Consider the following 19,165-nt stretch of genomic DNA (forward strand, 5'->3'; position numbering starts at 1 on the left):
TTAGGCTGTATACATTATATACCAGATAAGCTGATATAAAACTACTAGACATATACATTTTGTACTTGTCCATAAAGAAAAAATTGATTTTTGTGTTCACGGTAAAATCCCTTTCACAGACACTATTGCAAGACACCAAGTTTTATTGACTTGAACTGTTGGCTATACTGCTACCTTGGTAATGATTAAGCACACATACTAGTGTGTGAAACATGTCTACCTTGCCACATTTGTCACATTGGGATGTTCAGCCAATAAACCTGAATTTTGATCACATCTGGAGTGCAGCCATTTCTTCTATTATTATACTGCTACCTACAGGATTTTTGAATCTTTTTAAAACAAAAATAAAAAACGGAAGGCCAGCCCCTAGGCCTAGGGCAGTGATGGCAAACTTTGGCACCCCAGATGTTTTGAGACTACATTTCCTATGATGCTCCTGTACTCTGCACTATAGTTGAGCATAATGGGAAATGTAGTTCCAAAACATCTGGGGTGCCAAGGTTCACCAGCACTGGCCTAGGGGGTATAACTATGCTGCTCAGTTGTAACAAGCTAAACAAAAAGGCAACATTGGCATTAAATTACCACAAGAGGAAAGGTATCTGTGTGCCTCAATGGACCCCAAAAAGGGATTTTTATGGGAGGAGTACAAATTTCCTTTTCTCCCTATTGGTCATTAGATTTCATGTTCATAAGACATATGACCATATGACATACTAAAAAAGTTTACCAAAGAAAAAAAAAAAAAAGAAAAAACAAGGAGTGGCGGGAAAAATCCTACAGTAACAGGCAAACCAGAGCCCAACAGACCTGCAAAACTTTGAGAAAAAAGCTAGTATTTGCCGACGAGTCAACTTTGTAGAACCTGGTGAGCCAAAACCAATAGGAAAATCTAACTACTAAAAAGAAGTTGTGCCATTCATATAAACATGAATAGCTCTTAAATACATCAAAATAGCGGACAGAGTAAAAGGAACCTGAACACAAGGGAGGAAAGGATCGACCGATTATCTGAGGCAGATATTCCCTTTTTATTTATTTTTTTTAAGTATCAGTCACGAAACTTGCAGATGTGGTCAACATTGTGCACGAAGCACACGTTAATTCGTATTTTGTGCCACATGCCCGCAAGCACTGGGCCTGCACGTTCTGGCTTTTTAGAGAGGACATGCCAGACAGCAGCCACCCACAGCCCCTGTGCCAGCCAGCCACAGCACAGTGCCAGCCAGCCAGCCAGCCACAGCAGCAGGGTGCCAGCCACCCACAGCCCCTGTGCCAGCCAGCCACCCACCCACCACAGGGTGCCAGCCAGCCAGCGCCCCTGTGCCAGCCAGCCACCCACAGCAGGGTGCCTGCCACAGCAGGGTGCCATCCACAGCAGGGTGCCAGCCAGCCACCCACCCACAGCAGGGTGCCAGCCAGCCACAACAGGGTGCCAGCTACCCACAGCTGAGTGTAGGGTGCCAGCCAGCCACAGCAGGGAGCCAGCCAGCCAGTCATCCACAACAGGGTGCCAGCCATCCACAGCAGATTGCCGGCCAGCCACCCACAGCAGCAGGGTGCCAGCCAGCACAGGGTGCCAGCCAGCCATCCACAGCAGAGTGCCAGCCAGCCACCCACAACAGGGTGCTAGCCATCCACGGCAGCAGGGTGCCAGCCAGCCACCCACAGCAGCAGGGTGCCAGCCAGTCAGCCACAGCAGGTTTCCAGCCAGCCAGTAACCGACAGCCCCTGTCCCAGCCAGCCAGACACCCACCCACAGCCCTTGTGTCAGCCAGCCACCCACCCACAGCCTCTGTGTCAGCCAGCCACACACAGCAGAGTGCCAGCCTGCCATCCACCCACAGCAGGGTGCCAGTCAGACAGTTTTTTTTAACCTTATTCAGTGTAAACTCTATTTCAAACTGCAATGGGAGATGGATGCAGACAGAAAAAGTAAAAAAGTGTGATCTGGGACAATTTTTCGTCTCAACCATCCCCAGGAAAAGCAGCAGTGTGCAATACATGCACAAACAATTTAAGCATGAGATCAGCAACTGCATAAAATCAAAAACACGTCAAATCTTTGGGCCCATCTACGAGTTCATGTTGAAATATATAATGCAGCACAGAAAAAACAAACAAATCACAAAAGTGAAATACGCCCGCTATTCCAAAAATAACATATATGTTTCAGGAAAAAGCCAGGTGGCTAAATTTGGATGGAAGATCCCAACTGCTGGACAAAGCAATCACAGAAATGATGGTCAGAGATAACTAGCCATTTACAATGGTGTCTGACTCTGGATTTAAGCAGTTGATGTCCATAGCTGAGCCAAGGTACACAATGAAGAGTGAAAAGCATTATCGAACCGAAATGCTGGGAAAGAGTCACCAAAAGGTAGTTGAGAAAGTAAAGAATATGCTGCAACCAGAGAATGCTGGCAACTCACTCACATTCACCACTGACTGCTGGTCAGGACAAACAGTCACTAATGAGTCTTCTATGCCACTTCATTGACAGCAGATGGACAAAAAGGCAATTGGTGTTGAATACAAAAGTGATGCAAGGATCCGACATTGGGGAGTTCATTAGACAACTGTTTCTAGGCATGCTTGAAGACTGGGGAATAAACAAAGACCGAGTGATGCTTGTACTTCGAGACAGCGGAGCAAACATGGTTAAAGGAATGAGGCTTGCTAAAATGTCAGACCTCAGCTGCATGGCACACATCCTCCAACTTGTGGTAAATGATGGTCTGTCAAGCCAGAGAGCTTTGATTGATATGATTGGCATGCTGAAGAGGTGTGCAGGCCATTTCCACCATTCAATCCTTGCCAAGCAGCGACTGAGGTGCATTCAGGAAGACCTTGGCATACACAAAAACAACTTGATTCAGGCTGTTCCAACACGATGGAACACAACACTTCACATGCTGCAAAGAATGCTGGAACAGAAGCGAGCGCTTACCATCTTTTCAGGAGAATATGGAGGATATTCTTGTCCTACTGCTGATCAGTGGGACATTGTAGCCAATGTCATTGAGACCCTCCTCCCCATAGAGGAAGGGGCACTAGAGGCGAGTCATTATGGCTCATCTGTGTCATCTGTCATCCGATGTGTGACAGTAAGATGCTTCTTCAAGAGAATGAAGGACCCAACACACCTGGCATTAAAACATGTAGGCAGGCCATGAGGGACAGACAGCCTCACCAAATGTGTTGAGAAGCATGAAGAGAATAACAATGTTCTTCTGCTGGCATGTCTTTTGGATACTCGATACAAGAATCATGGTTTCTCTTCTAAAGATGTATTGGCCAAGGAAAGACAGTGGCTGACAGAAGATATTCAACAGGAGGTGCAGGAGGTTCCTGCCAAAATGTCAAGTCGGGACTAATCTTTCTAATCTGGAAGAGGAGGATGCTGCAAAAACAGACAAATGTCCAAAAAGACGGACAGAAAATAATCTTCTTCATCGTGGTCAAATTGATGCGATGTTCAGTGTTTTACTGGGGCCTCATGAGGAGGATTCTTCTGAATCTGTTATAATCAGCTTGGATAAAAAAAAAACAGATATACATGCTGAAATTTTATGCTTTCTGCACTACAGTATTGTTCTACTTAACTGGGAGTATTGAAAAAGTATAGTATCCCCGGTCTAGCTTTTGCACTGCGTTAGTGATTTAAATTTAGTCATTGCAGTGAGGGCACTACTGCAGCAGTTTTTGCTATTTTTCTATGTTTTGGGAAGCCTTTAGTTATTTTTAAACACTTTATTTTTCACAGTTGTCTTCTAGGCCTCGTTCGTTCACAGTCACACCATAGTATAGACAGAGACGTCAGTTTTGCTGCACACGTTCTGCAAGTGCACAAAAAAAAAGAAGGGTAAGACTACTGTATGTCATCATTCGTCTCCCCTTTGACAAAGTCAGAAATTACAAAAAGCTTCAGGGCGTGACCATATGGCAACCGGAATTGATCAGCAGTGACGGACGGACCACTCCGAGAGGGTGCCACACCACCATGGAGAGGGTGAGGAGACCCCCGGGGTGTCTGTCAGTTAATCTGAAATCTTGCAAATCATGCTGTTTAAGATGCACTATACTTGTGAGTGTAATGATATAGGAACCTTTAATAAAAGTGTGTTTTTATGAAAACAATATCACACTATTGCGGCAATTCTTTCTTTTATCCTGAGTGTACTGTATGCAAGGGGTGGAGAAAATGATTTTTTCTATATCAAGAATTCTATTCCATAATAAGTCCAGAGGCTGTCAAATTGAGTGAGCAGTAGGATCCAGTGCCCCTGTTGGTGATTAGTAGCTACGCTTGTGAGCCTTTCCATGAGAGTGGATAGGCATCACAGTCTGGTGAGTTGCCATCTTCCCTGAGTTGAGACACTAATTGGTGGAGGAGTGTGAGGTGTATTCCTTCAAGCTGCACACCTGGGATCTTGATCCTTCTTTCCTGAATTACTTTTACATCTATTTAGAGACTGTATCAAGGATTATATGGGTTTTTGATGGATTGCAATATTAATTTTGCTGGTGGATGTCTGTTGTGGATGAGCATCTGTCTTTTCTGATCTTGTTGTGTTTGCGCTACTAATGTCTTTTTTCAGCTGTTAAATTGGTATTTATTGGATTGATTAATGTCATCATTAAGAGAAAAAGGTAGAAACCACTTTAGGTAGAAAGGACAGCCTCAATCGTAAAAGAACCTCATCACTGCGGAGCACCAAACTTTAAGGCCCCATGCACACGGGGCGTTCAAAAAAACGTACGTCCAAGCTAGTTATAACGCCGGGAAAAACCGGCGTTAAAAACGCGCGTTAAACAGCGTTTCTCAAATTATGTTAATGAGCGTTAAGCCGCGTCAGCGCTAAATAGCGTTTTTTTAAAAAATCAGTCCTCCTCCATTTTCCACACCCAAAATAACCACAATGCAATGTGTGGAAGCCATTTTGGTAGGAGAGAGAGAGAGGAGAGAGCATTTTCAGATCGGTTGAGAGTGTTTCTTGTATTTTCGGAGTATTTTTTGCATTTCTGAGTCATGGATCCTGTTATGCAGAAGGTTGATGAGGCGATCCTGCTCATCATCTTGAGAAGGATGCGTAGAAGGAGACAGTTGGAGGAGGAGAATGAGAGGAGCATACGGCGAAGGTTCTGGGTGCATCCTGTCATGTTGCAGCGTCTGTCCGTGGGGTACTTTACCACCATGTACACCCAACTCCGCATGTATCCGGACAAGTGGTACAACTTCTCACGTATGTCCGTTCCGCTTTTCGATGACCTACTGGAGAAGCTCAGGCCAAGGCTATCCAGGATGGACACGAACATGCGAAGCAGTGTGTCACCGGAGGAAAGGCTGCTTGTGACACTTCGGTAAGTGAAATCATTTGTGGGTGTTTTGTATAGGGTTAGTACTTGGGTTAAGAGGGTTAGGTGGTGAGGTCCTAGTTAAAACATTTTCAATGTATTTTTGAAAGATAGATGTAATATGTAATCATTTTTTATTTTTATTTTAGGTTTCTTGCTACTGGCCAAAGCTTTGTCTCCTTACACCACTATTTTCTGCTCGGTGTCTCCACGGTGGCCAAAATTGTTAAGGAGACATGTGCGGCAATATGGGAGCAGTTGAAGGAGGTGGTCATGCCGGAGCCGACTGAAGAGATGTGGGAAGCAGTTGTCGACGAATTTTGGGAGAAAACCCAGTTCCCCAACTGTATCGGTGCCCTTGATGGAAAACACATCAGGGTGAAGAAGCCCCCCCATTCCGGCTCTGCATACTTTAACTACAAGAAATATTTTTCTGTGGTACTCCTGGCATTGTCTGATGCCCATCTTCAATTCCTTGCTGTTGATGTAGGAGCATATGGCAGCCAGGGTGATGCCCGCATCTTTCGAGAATCGGCCTTTGGACGTCGGCTACACGAAGGACGACTCAACATACCAACAAGCAGGCCGCTACCGTGTACTGAGGAACCAAGCTTGCCATTGGTCATGGTGGCCGACGAAGCATTTGGACTGGCAGAAAATCTGATGAGGCCATACAGTGGCTATGGACTGAGTCACACCAAACGTATATTCAATTATCGGCTGAGCCGAGCTCGTCGTGTTGTGGAGTGTGCGTTTGGTGTGTGCTCAGCAAAATGGAGGGTTTTGCTGTCATGTATGCAACTGGATGTTGACAATGCCACCAAGGTTGTCCTGGCCTGCTGTGTTTTGCACAATTTCCTAAGGAGAAGCGACAGGAGCAGCGTTGAACCAGAGCCACGTAACCCCATGCACCGCGTGCAGTTTATGGACTTACGAACAACAGCACGAGTCATGACCATCAGAGATAAGTTTGCGGATTTCTTTGTCTCGCCTGATGGGGAAGTGGCATGGCAGGATAATTTTGTCTAAAATCATTCATCTTGTAAACTTTGTGATATCTTCACATACAGCTTTTATTAAACATGTATGTCAGTTCTTTTGATGTCTATCATTCTTCCATTGTTCTAGTTCAATGTTGCATGTGGCAAGTGTGTGCCAGCCCAATGGCCTGTGCATACACTTGCCACATGCAGAAGAAGGAGGGGGGTTTCCTTCTGCATGTGGCAAGTGTGTGCCAGCCCAATGGCTTGTGCATACACTTGCCACATGCAGAAGAAGGAGGGGGGTTTCCTTCTGCATGTGGCAAGTGTGTGCCAGCCCAATGGCCTGTGCATACACTTGCCACATGCAGAAGAAGGAGGGGGGTTTCCTTCTGCATGTGGCAAGTGTGTGCCAGCCCAATGGCTTGTGCATACACTTGCCACATGCAGAAGAAGGAGGGGGGTTTCCTTCTGCATGTGGCAAGTGTGTGCCAGCCCAATGGCCTGTGCATACACTTGCCACATGCAGAAGAAGGAGGGGGGTTTCCTTCTGCATGTGGCAAGTGTGTGCCAGCCCAATGGCTTGTGCATACACTTGCCACATGCAGAAGAAGGAGGGGGGTTTCCTTCTGCATGTGGCAAGTGTGTGCCAGCCCAATGGCCTGTGCATACACTTGCCACATGCAGAAGAAGGAGGGGGGTTTCCTTCTGCATGTGGCAAGTGTGTGCCAGCCCAATGGCTTGTGCATACACTTGCCACATGCAGAAGAAGGAGGGGGGTTTCCTTCTGCATGTGGCAAGTGTGTGCCAGCCCAATGGCCTGTGCATACACTTGCCACATGCAGAAGAAGGAGGGGGGTTTCCTTCTGCATGTGGCAAGTGTGTGCCAGCCCAATGGCTTGTGCATACACTTGCCACATGCAGAAGAAGGAGGGGGGTTTCCTTCTGCATGTGGCAAGTGTGTGCCAGCCCAATGGCCTGTGCATACACTTGCCACATGCAGAAGAAGGAGGGGGGTTTCCTTCTGCATGTGGCAAGTGTGTGCCAGCCCAATGGCTTGTGCATACACTTGCCACATGCAGAAGAAGGAGGGGGGTTTCCTTCTGCATGTGGCAAGTGTGTGCCAGCCCAATGGCCTGTGCATACACTTGCCACATGCAGAAGAAGGAGGGGGGTTTCCTTCTGCATGTGGCAAGTGTGTGCCAGCCCAATGGCTTGTGCATACACTTGCCACATGCAGAAGAAGGAGGGGGGTTTCCTTCTGCATGTGGCAAGTGTGTGCCAGCCCAATGGCCTGTGCAGATGTACTTCTATTTCAACATACAACTTTAAAAAAAAATGAGGCAAAATATCATTTCAAAAAAAGGTTTTTATTCAAATAAACACAAAAAAAAGAAAAAAATCACAAATGCTGGTAGGTGTATCCTGACTGATCGTCCTGGCTTGACCGCGGTGACTTTGAACGTGGATAGCTGATGTCAGGATGCGAGTGGGTGGCTTGGACATGTCGTTCCTGCGCAACCTCATGGTGGTAAGGGGGTCCAGGTAAGTTTGGGGGAGGGAACTGGGTAGGTGGTTGGGAGAAATCAATGGAGGAGTGGGGTGGGAAATAGGAGGGCGTGGACAAGACAGGTGTTGGGTGGCGTTGCGGAGGGGACAAGGTAGGTAGGTGGCGTTGCGGAGGGGGGCGGTATTGAAAGTGGGGTGTTAGCGTTGCTGAGGTCACAGAGGGCATTGGGGGATCAAGAAAAGTGTTGAATGGATCGTTTGATGGTGGCGGGCCACCACTTAGTTTTGCATGCCTATATTGTGTCATGATGGCGAGCACACGATCCATACAAAGCTTTTCTTCAGGTCCCCCAATGTCCTCCAGGATGTAGTATGCAGCACGGCAGAAGGCGGCGCGTGAGTTGCCAGGATCGAGGAACACATCCCCACTGCGCCTCTCCTGCCGCACTTCCTGCAGCAACGCTAACACCCCGTCCTCGTTTTGAGGGACAATACCGCCACCCCTCTGACGCTGATTGCGGCCACGGCCACGCACAGCGCCACGGCCACGCACACATACCTCGTTGCCAAGAACGGGTACCTCGCCACGGCCACGCCCCACACCACTATCGGGAATTTCTTCCACAACACATTCCTGGTCCCTGGATTCCTGTTAAGAAAGAAAAAGGTTCAGTTTGTCACATACATACAATGAAGAAAAGAATGGCAGACAGACTAGACAGACACTAACCTGTATTGTGGATTCATCGCAGACATGAGATCCACTGGATTGGATCGTCATGTCACTGTTTTCAGTGGCAGCACTGGGGGGTCTGTCCTCTGGTTCTTCAACCACCTCCTGACTAGCATCCTGAGTCAGGTCCGCAATATTAGATGTTGTCCTGAAAAATATGTAAAAAAAAAATGGCTGCAGAATAGCAATACATTCACAGAAAACGATGCTCTGAGCACCCCTATATGTAAGTCAAAAATACAGTATGTGCGACTTACTCTCTACTGCTGGCTATCATTGCTTGACGCAGGAATGCCAGGTGGTTGTGGTACACGTGTCTTCTTTTGTGGGAGGCAGCTGCACCACTTGTGTTAGCTTTTTCCTCCTCTGTCAGATCCCTCCTGACCCGATCACGCAGGGACTTCCACCTCTTTTGGAAAATTTTGCCTAAGAAGAAAAGTGAAGTAAGGTTAAAATATGGATTCTTTGTAATTATACAGCACACAAGTCATGCATTTCTGAAAAACTTACTTCTTTCCTTCTTCTCTGCGGTGCTCAATCGGTCCCAGCCTGGTGTTAGGGCTTCAGATATATCCATCCAGGTTTTTGATTTTTTAATCCTGTCACTATAGAAGGGATGGGAGACATCCCACAGCTCTGGATGGGCCTCAACTGCAGAGATAAGCTCTGTCTGACCTATATCAGCAGCCATTGTCCCTCTCTCTCCTGTATGTCCACACAGACACACCCACCCACCCACACGGCTGAGCAAAGGACACTTGGGAAATGTAAAAATGCATTTCCTGTGTTTTTACTCCATTACAGTGACCAATCACATTTCTGAAAATTTCTACAGCTTAATAACGCCGGACGCTGGAAAACGCCGATAAAAACGTTAAATAGCGTTAAATAGCGTCAAGCGCTTTTAACGCTCTAACGCTGGGCCTCAGAACGCGCAGGCCGTGGGTTCTTGTTGCAGCTGAAAAACGCTTAGGCCACTTACAGCTTAAAAACGTCTTTGTGTGCATGAGGCCATAGAATAACATGGAGGGGCGTTTTTAGGCTGCAAGAGGAAAACGTCTGACGCTGCTTACAGCGGCGTTAAAAACGCCCCGTGTGCATGGGGCCTAAAGAACAATTCAGTGAGCTCTGAAAAGAGAGGCTTATGACAAAAAGCGACAGAACCAGGTGCAAATCCCCTAGATCTAGGAGAGCAAGCTATATGATCACTCTGCTGTAATAAAGAGCCACTTGCTTATTTTTTTAAAAATACAGTTCTGCTTTGACCCCTTTACAGCCACGTATGTAAGAATTATGTTGGCGACAACACGGCCATATAAACAGACTCCCAGTTGCGTCACCGGCTTACCTGTCCCTCAGGGTGCCTGGGACTCCCATAGCCATAACATTCATGTTCATAGCATTCAATATCCGGCAAGCAAAAAAACAAATCGAGCACAGTCTGTACTCAATCAACTTCAGCAGACTGCAGGAGTATTGTTAGGAATCTAAAAAACCCCTGATGTCTTCTGAAAGAGAACCTGTCACTGTGCTATCACATAGGTGGTTTATGAGCCCCCTCATGATACAATAAAAAGGAAAAAAGATGAATAGAAAATGAATATATAAAAAAAAAAGTACACACATTGTTTCTAGAGTACCCAAAACATATGCGGCGAGTGTAAATGGATTTAAAATAGTGATTGACCGATATCGTTTTTTTAATGCCGATACTGATACTTTGGTCATCGGATATCGGTCGATATTTTCGGACATGTACATTTTTTTTTTTTTACCAGGAACTCCTTGTGGAGGGATCTGGGGGTCTAAAAGACCCCAAACACCTCCTCGGCACTGAAAAGCATTCAAAATGCCAAGTTTGGCCATTTTGAATGCGGTTTGTTTTTTTTAATGTGACGCAGAGTACCCCAGAAGTGATGTCATGACATCACTTCCGGGTTTTTTACATGGAGACCCGATCAGAGCCAAATGTGGCTTTGATCGGGTCTTCAGGAGCCGGTGGGATGGGAGACTCGGGCGAGCTGCGGAAGGCATCGGGGGTGGGGGGGGGCACGTGCCCTCCCACTCCTTGTAATGACAGCCAAGCGGCTTCTCAGCCCCATCGGTTGTCATTACAAGACAGCCGACCATCGGTTATGGACGCTGGTACCGGGGCGATGCCTCTAGCTGCAGGCATCACTCCAGTACAGCACTTTCCGAAATATCTGCAATATCGGTAACCTCAGGGGCCGATTCCGATATATCGGGGAAAGTGCATATCGGCCCCCAATATATCGGTGGTGCAGATAATCGGTCAATCCCTAATTTAAAACTAACAATTTTTTGTGTCACACATGTTCGATATTGCATTGCATGCTGGAACAACAATTCTAGGAGCCACCGTTTACTGGTAACTCTGAACTGAAGAACTGTAAAGGCTTTTAAAATTGTTGTCTACGAAAGATTTTAACCACTTAAAAGGACCAGGCTTATTTCTGACACTTGTTGTTTAAAAGTTAAAAGCAATATATATATATATATATATATATATATATATATATATATATATATATATATATATATATATTTTATATAGAGACCTTGGAGAATAAAATGGAGATTGTTTCAATACTTCATATCACACCGTATTTGCGCAGCGGTCTTACAAAACGCAATTTATTTGGAACAAATACCTTTTTGAATAAAAAAAATAAAAAATAGGAAAACAGTCAAGTTAGCCCAATTTTTTTTTTTAATAATGTGAAAGAGAATGTTACACCGAGTAAAAGGAGACCTAACATGTCATGCTTTAAAATTGCGCACGCTCGTGGAATGGTGACAAACTTTGGTACTTAAAAATCTCCCATAGACAACGCTTTAAAAATTTCTACAGGTTACCAGTTTAGAGAGTTACAGAGTTGGTCTAGTGCTAGAATTATTGCTCTCGCTCTAATGATCGCAGTGATATCTCACATGTGTCCTTTGAACACCGTTTACATATGTGGGGGCAACTTGCGTATGCGTTCGATTCTGCGTGCGAACTCGAAGTGGATGGGCGCTTTAAATTAATTTTTTTTTAATTTATTTGACTTTTTATTTTTTTATTTTTACACTGTCCCTTCAAAAAAAAAAAAAAAGTTTTTTTGATCACTTTTATTCCTATTACAAGGAATGGAAACATCCCTTGTAATAGAAATATGCAGGACAGGTCCTCTTAATGTGCGATCTGGTGGTCAAAAAGACCTCAGATCTCACATTTACACTTTTAAAAAAATTAGCCCTTTAAGGGTTTGGGCGGAAGTGATGTTTGACATCGCTTCGGTCCTCCAAGGGCATAGAGTCGAGTGGGGGCCATCTTGCTCTCACTCAACTTCCTGCCCATCCACACTGGTGATTGGATTGTTTTCCCCGCTACCGATGGCTCCGGTAAGCGGGGGAAACGACTGGGAAGCGGCGGGAGAGGTGCCCATAAAAATGCCAATAAAAGTGATCCTGTGGTGAATCCGCTGCTGGGACCACTTATGTTAAAGCTATCTGCTGCCATAACTACGGTATTTAACATCAAAGTAGCGACGCAAATGCACGGTGGGTGGTACGGAAGTGGTTAAGCACTGTAGTTTTCCACCATGTTATAGGTACGCAGATTAGTTAAATACACTGAGTTTGTGTACACTAAAATTAATTTCAGCTCATTTTCGAATATAGATTTTAAAAACCGTGGCGCAAAGATCAAAACTAATGTGCCGCGCTACACCCTAAATAATTATGGTCCACTACAACATGAGAGAAAAAACATATAAAACCTAAAAGCATAATGTATCATACATATACCACCCAGTGAGCAAACATCTATTTATGCAAATTCATATATGTAAGTAAAAAGCAATTAGCACCACCTCAATTCCATTCATTTAAATATCCCACAACCACAACCACAAAAAGCTTGCTTCTAGTCCTGGTTTGCATCAGTCACACTATACGAAACCACTTTTGTTATACAGTATATCACAGTACATCATATGCTGTCTGTCCAAATAATTTCAATTCTCTTCACATATGTATCTTCCCTTTTAAAAAGGAGCTGAAGTCCCCCCCCCCCCCCCAAAAATGTACTTTTAATATAAAGTTACTTACCTGTCCAGGGATACAGCAATGTCAGCACCTGAGCCATTTCTTCAATAGACTTTGGGTGCAGGCGCTGGCATCTAAACTAATGGAAACCAGTAGTGAAGCCTTCAGGCTCCACAGCTTGTTCCCTACTGCGCATGCAGTTTCTTAATGGTCCCGCCGTCTCCTGGGACCTGTGTGTGTCCCAGAAGGCAGCAGGGGGAAGGAGGAGGGGGAGACACACTCAAAGAGCACTGCAAGCGATCTTACCTGGAAGTGGGAGCGGGTACATGTCAAAACCAGGAAACTGCTCCCCCCTCCCCCGAAAGTGTCAAATGTGGAGGTGGAGGGGAGGAGGGTGCAAACAAGCGGAGCTTTCCCTTTTAAATAGAACTCTGTTTAAAATCAGCAGTGCTCATATTCCAACCATCCCTGTGCTACCCATCCCATCAGATGTGCTCTTACCTAAATAAATGTGACCCTACAGTTAAGTCTGGTCAAAAAACACTTTTGTCCACCTGACTTAATGCTTTATTATCAGTGGGTATATTCCTTCTTTCCCTATCCCTCAGCTTCCTGGTATACTCATGGCATATTTTAGATCAGCCACATACATGGGGGGGAAAAAAAGAAAAATCTCCTAACAATAGTGTTATAACTATAAATAGTGTTTGCACCAAACGAATCCAGCATAAAAGTATACATAAACCACCGATGGCGGAGATCAGCAATACAGTTTTAATTACCCTCACGAACAAACAGAGCGTTGTGACGTCAAATTCCCCTCCCCTACGCGTTACGCCACAGGGTCATTCCTCAGGGGGATTTGTTTGGTGCAATTAGTTTGGTGTGCTGGATGCACCTGTTTAATGTGAGTGAAAATACCGGTGGTTTGGGCAATAAAGTATAGTAATTTTAAAACACTATAAGCATGATTGTTTGGCGACTCTTTTTTTGTCTATGTACAGTATCTCACAAAAGTGAGTACACCCTCACATTTCTTTAAAATATTTCATTATATCTTTTCATGTGACAACACTGAAGAAATTACACTTTGCTACAATCTAGTAGTGAGTGTACAAAAAGTGGTGAGAGTACAGCTTTTATAACAGAGTAAATTTGCTGTCCCCTTAAAATAACTCAACACACCCATTAATGTCTTAACCAATGGCAGCAAAAGTCAGTACACTCCCAAGTAAAAAATGTCTAAATTGGGCCCAAAGTGACAATATTTTGTGTGGCCACCTTTATTTTCCAGCAATGCCTCAACCATCTTGGGCATGAAGTTCACCAGAGCTTCACAGGCTGCCACTGGAGTCCTCTTCCACTCCTCCATGACAATATTATGGAGCTGGTGGATGTTAGAGACCTTGCACTCCTCCGCCTTCCATTTGAGGATGCCTCACAGATGGTCAATAGGGTTTAGGTCTAGAGACATGCTTGACCAGTCCATCACCTTTACCCTCAGATTCTTTAGCAAGGCAGTGGTCATCTTGGAGGTGTGTTTGGGGTCGTAATAATGTTGGAATACTGCCCTGCAGCCAAGTCTCCAAAGGGAAGGGATCATGTTCTGCTTCAGAATGTCCCAGTACATGTTGGCATTCATGGTTCCCTCAATGAACTGTACCTCCCCAGTGCCAACAGCACTCATGCAGCCCCAGGCCATGACACTCCCACTACCATGCTTGACTGTAGGCAAGACACACTTGTCTGTACTCCTCACCTGGTTGACATTACACACACTTGACACCATCTGAACCAAATAAGTTTATTTCGGTCTCATCAGACCACAGGACATGGTTCCAGTAATTCATGTGTTTAGTCTGCTTGTCTTCAGCAAACTGTTTGCGGGCTTTTTTGTGCATCATCTTTAGAAGAGGCTTCTTGGGCGACAGCCATGCAGACCAAATTGATGTTGATATTTTTATAATTTTTTTTATTTTTCAGATTTCTTTATATTTTTTATTCATTCAGCAGTGAACCCAGCCACTGGGTGGGGGATTATGGATGTTTGTCCCCTCCCGGGGTTGTGATGTGCTTCCTGGCGCCCCCTCCTCCAGCCCCGTTCCTTGGGCTGTGGGCGGGGGGGGGGAACGTTCCGTTGCGCATCAGCGCCATGCACACCTGCCCAGCTCTTTTGACGCCGCGATGTGTGGGCGGCTCTGTTCCACCAGGTGCCGATCGAGGAGGGGCGATTTGGTGTGGATCCACTTCCGGCCTGTGCTGGATGGGGACATCCTCCCTGCCGCCTCCCCTCTCTATTCTTGACATCCGCATGAGGCTAGCTGGGATCTGCCCATAGTCTCGGGGATTAAAGGCTGTTGTTGGTCAGGAGATTTCTACTATTCTATTGCACTTGAAGGCATACTGGGATGTTGCTTCAACATGGATTACCTGGTAGTTTTTGGGGTGTGCTCACTTTGTATTTTTACACTTTTTTCTTGCTATATTTTTCAGCGTATGGTTTTAGTACATGCACTTCTGGCCTTTTCCCCATTACCTTTTATACTGCTTTTACCTATTCACCTGGTCTCTTTCTTTATGTCATTATCTGTTTCTATGAGCTTGGCTCTTCATGTGCACATATTTGGAGTATTTTCCTCCGGTATTGCGGGATATATTCTTCAGTCATTATCGCTTCTTCACTTTTATGTTTATCACACCTATATTATATTTATTCTTCATATCTATATGGGCTGGAATATACCCACAATCATTCATTCTATGGATCACTTTTGCACTTGACCTGCCCTCCGGATGTCCCCCTGACTTTGACGGGTCTTTTTGCCACAGCCCCGGGTGAGGCGTGTGTCTGCCGCCCCTTCATCCTTCTTTTTAGATGCTGGTCTCACTGTTTGAGCTGCTTTGTGAGTAATCAAATCCCCTTTTTTTTTGGCATTATTTATTATTTTTATACATGTCTATATTTAGGTTTTTAGACCTCTTCTTGCATCACACTCCTGAAGAAGAGGACAGAGTTCCGCGATGCGCGTTGAGTTATAGGATGCCAGGTTTCCTTGTTATTATATTTATACCAGTTATTTATTCTTGATTTATATATCATCATGTATTAAGACTCCACATTCACACCAGCACGACTTGTCAGGCGACTTGTCAGCCTGACAAGTCGCGCTCCCTCTCGGTCCATTGACTGCTACAGGACCCGTTCTAATAGGAGCGACACACGTCGCTCCGACTTAGAAAAAGGGTCCTGTACTACTTCGGGGCGACCACGGAGCGACTTGCATAGACTTCCATTATGTGAAGTCCTTGCAAGTCGCTCCGAAGTCGTGGTGCATGGGAATGCACAAGTCGCCCCCGAAGTAGTACAGAGTCGTGCCGCCCCAGTGTGAACCGAGTCTTAGTGTAACATGTATTTACCTTACCAATTATGAATTGTTACATGAAGCTCTTCAATACATGTGTTTTTACTTTACACAGGAACTGCTACTGTGTATTCATTTTCGCTGTACTGCTTTATTTATTTTTCTAATTAATCTGTTACCCTATGTACTCATGTCCCATGACCTTTTTAAAATTGTTTTGTATACAAATTGATGCAGTGTGTGGCGTATGGTTTGAGCACTGACAGGCTGACCCCCCACCCCTTCAACCTCTGCAGCAATGCTGGCAGCACTCCTACATCTATTTCCCAAAGACAACCTCTGGATATGAGGCTGAGCACGTGCACTCAACTCCTTTGGTCAACCATGGCGAGGCCTGTTCTGAGTGGAACCTGTCCTGTTAAACCGCTGTATGGTCTTGGCCACAGTGCTGCAGCTCAGTTTCAGGGTCTTGACAATCTTCTTATAGCCTAGGCCATTTTTATGTAGAGCAACAATTTTTTTTCAGATCCTCAAAGTTCTTTGCCATGAGGTGCCATGTTGAACTTCTGGTGACCAGTATGTGAGAGTGAGAGCGATAACACCAAAATTTAACACACCTGTTCCACATTCACACCTGAGACCTTGTAACACTATTGAGTCACATGACACTGGGGAGGGGAAAATGGTGAATTGGGCCCAATTTGGACATTTTCACTTGGGGTGGACTCACTTACCAGCGTTTTAAACATTAATGGCTGTGTGTTGAGTTATTTTGAGGGGACAGCAAATTTACACTGTTATACAAGCTGTACACTCACTACTATGCATTGTAGCAAAGTTTTCTTCAGAAAAGATATAATAAACTATATAATAAAAGAAAAGATATAATAAAATATTTACAAAAATGTGAGGGGTGTACTCACTTTTGTGAGATACTGTATATGGCTGATCTACAATATGGCATGAGGATACAAGGAAGGTGAAGGATGGGGAAAGGAGGAGGAATATACCCATTGACTATATCCCATTGAGTCCCAGAGGGACTAAAGTGCTTTTTGACCATACTTAACTGTTGAGTCACATTTATTTAGGTGAGAGCACATCTGATGGGATGGGGAGCACATGGAAGGTTGGAATTTGAGCACTGGTGATTTTTTAGAGAAGATACATATGTTAAGAGAATGTAAATGAATTTGGACTGTATTGATATACAGCGGGTAAAATAAATATTGAACACTTCAGAAATGAAGTTAGATTGGATTCACATAGGGTGACTGATACAAACAAGACTAGAAGCACATTTTTTTTTGTGGTGTTGGGATATTTAAATGGATGGCATTGAAGTTGTGCTAATTGCTGTTTTACTCATATATGTTTCTTTATTTATTTTTTGCTCACTGGGTGGTATATTTTTAGGTTTTAGAAGTTTTTTTGCTTATGTTGTAGTGGAGAGTATGTATTAAGGGTGTAGCACAGCACATTCAAGTTTTTATCTTTATATTTAAAAAACACAGATAAATATATGGGAATGTGTTAGGTGCAGGCAGCTTTGCTTTAGAGTTTTTCTTTTCATAGCAGCTCACAAGGTTTTATACATATAAGTAGCACAAAGATTGTGATAAATAAAAAAAACTGCAACTAGTTTATTTCATAGGGTCTCTGCTTTCAGAAAACATATACTTTGGTTTTAAGTAATCTTCACTTCTACAATGTGCATTTTAACAAAAAATGTGAAAAAAAAAAAAAATACTTGTTTCTGACTTCACTGTTTCTGGGAAAAAAAAAAAAAAAAAACACAACAGTTTAGAGGTTTAATTAGGCTCAGTTCACATGTCAGCGTATGGATCGCGAGCAGAACCGCCGCAATTCCGCCCGTGATCCAGAGATTATTGCAAATCGCGGGACGCCTGTGCGTTGCCCGTGATTTGCAATAGCCCCCCAAACGCTGAGCGATGTTGCCGCGATTTCCTGCAGAATCGCGGTAACATCACGCAAAAAAAATTGCGGGACGCAATACGCTCCAAAGAAGCTCTTGTACTTTTTTGGGGCGTAATGCGTCCCGCGATTTTTTTTTGCACGATGTTACCGCGATTCGGCAGGCGGAAATCGCGGCAACATCGCTCAGTGTTTGGGGGGCTATTGCAAATCACGGGCAATGCACAGGCGTCCCGCGATTTGCAATAATCTCTGGATCGCGGGCGGAATCGCGGCGGTTCTGCCCGCGATCCATAAGCAGACATGTGAACGGAGCCTTATGTTAGGTACGTGGATTGGGTTCTGTAAGAAAAAAGGTTTTGAATAAGAAAAAAAAAAAAAAAAATCACAATTACTAAGAAATAAATACATGTAATAGTAGAACTTACCAAACCACAGAAGCAAAAATTATGTTAGTGGTGTTCAACAAGATTGCTGCAGGAGGTTCTGCTAGCATTAAAGAGGATAAGAGTCCTCCACCAAAGCAGCAAAGCATTGCACTGAACCAAGATGCCATAGGACTTCGCGATGCCACATCAACAGCACCTACAATATAAAATGTAAGAAAAATTTTAATGTTTTTCTGAAACCTACAGAAAGAGGAAGACTATACATTCTGGCACTTTTGCCTAAAGCAGAATTTATGCGGAAGCTATTGTAGGCTTATACATTTTCCTAAATGCATTTGTAATTTAAAAAGCTTCAATATACACACACACACACACACACACACACACACACACACACACACAAAAGATTACCAAAAGTATTGGGATACCTGTATTGGGATGCCTGTCTTTACACGCACATTAACTTTAATGGATCTTTTTAATAGCATCCCAGTTTTAGTCCGCAGGGTTCAATATGGAGTTGGCTGACCCTTTGCAGCTAGAACAGCTTCAACTCTTCTGGGAAGGGTGTCCACGAGGTTTAGGAGTGTGTCTATGGGAATGTATGGCCATTCTTCCAGAAGTGCATTTGTGAGGTCAAGCACCGATTTTGGACAAGAAGGCCTGGCTCACAGTGTCCACTCCAATTCATCTCAAAGGTGTTCTATCGGATTGAGGTCAGGACTCTGTGCAGGCCAGTCAATATCCTCCACCCCAAACTGGTGTGCAGTCATGTTGGAACATGAAGGGGCCATCCCCAAACTGTTCCCACAAAGTTGGGAGCATGAAATTGTCCAAAATGTCTTG

At 44.5% G+C, this 19,165-nt stretch overlaps 2 protein-coding genes across 2 annotated transcripts in view; one reads left to right on the forward strand and one right to left on the reverse strand.

The window, feature by feature from the left end:
* TMEM38B (transmembrane protein 38B) overlaps window positions 1-19,165 on the reverse strand; it is a 115,350-nt gene that overhangs the window by 45,055 nt on the left and 51,130 nt on the right. Inside the window, exon 2 of the mRNA XM_082245773.1 lies at window positions 18,359-18,515. Within this exon, the coding sequence (XP_082101899.1) occupies window positions 18,359-18,515 (157 nt within the window). The remainder of the gene's footprint in view (window positions 1-18,358; window positions 18,516-19,165) is intronic.
* Window positions 5,036-6,390, forward strand: LOC309546206 (uncharacterized protein; the record flags this gene model as incomplete). Its single annotated transcript, XM_082245761.1, has 2 exons — window positions 5,036-5,367; window positions 5,511-6,390. 2 exons carry the CDS (start codon window positions 5,036-5,038, stop codon window positions 6,388-6,390), a joined length of 1,212 nt encoding a protein of 403 aa, XP_082101887.1.

This window comes from Pelophylax lessonae (genome assembly GCF_965119305.1).
Source record: "Pelophylax lessonae genome assembly, chromosome: 1".
NCBI lineage: Eukaryota > Metazoa > Chordata > Amphibia > Anura > Ranidae > Pelophylax > Pelophylax lessonae.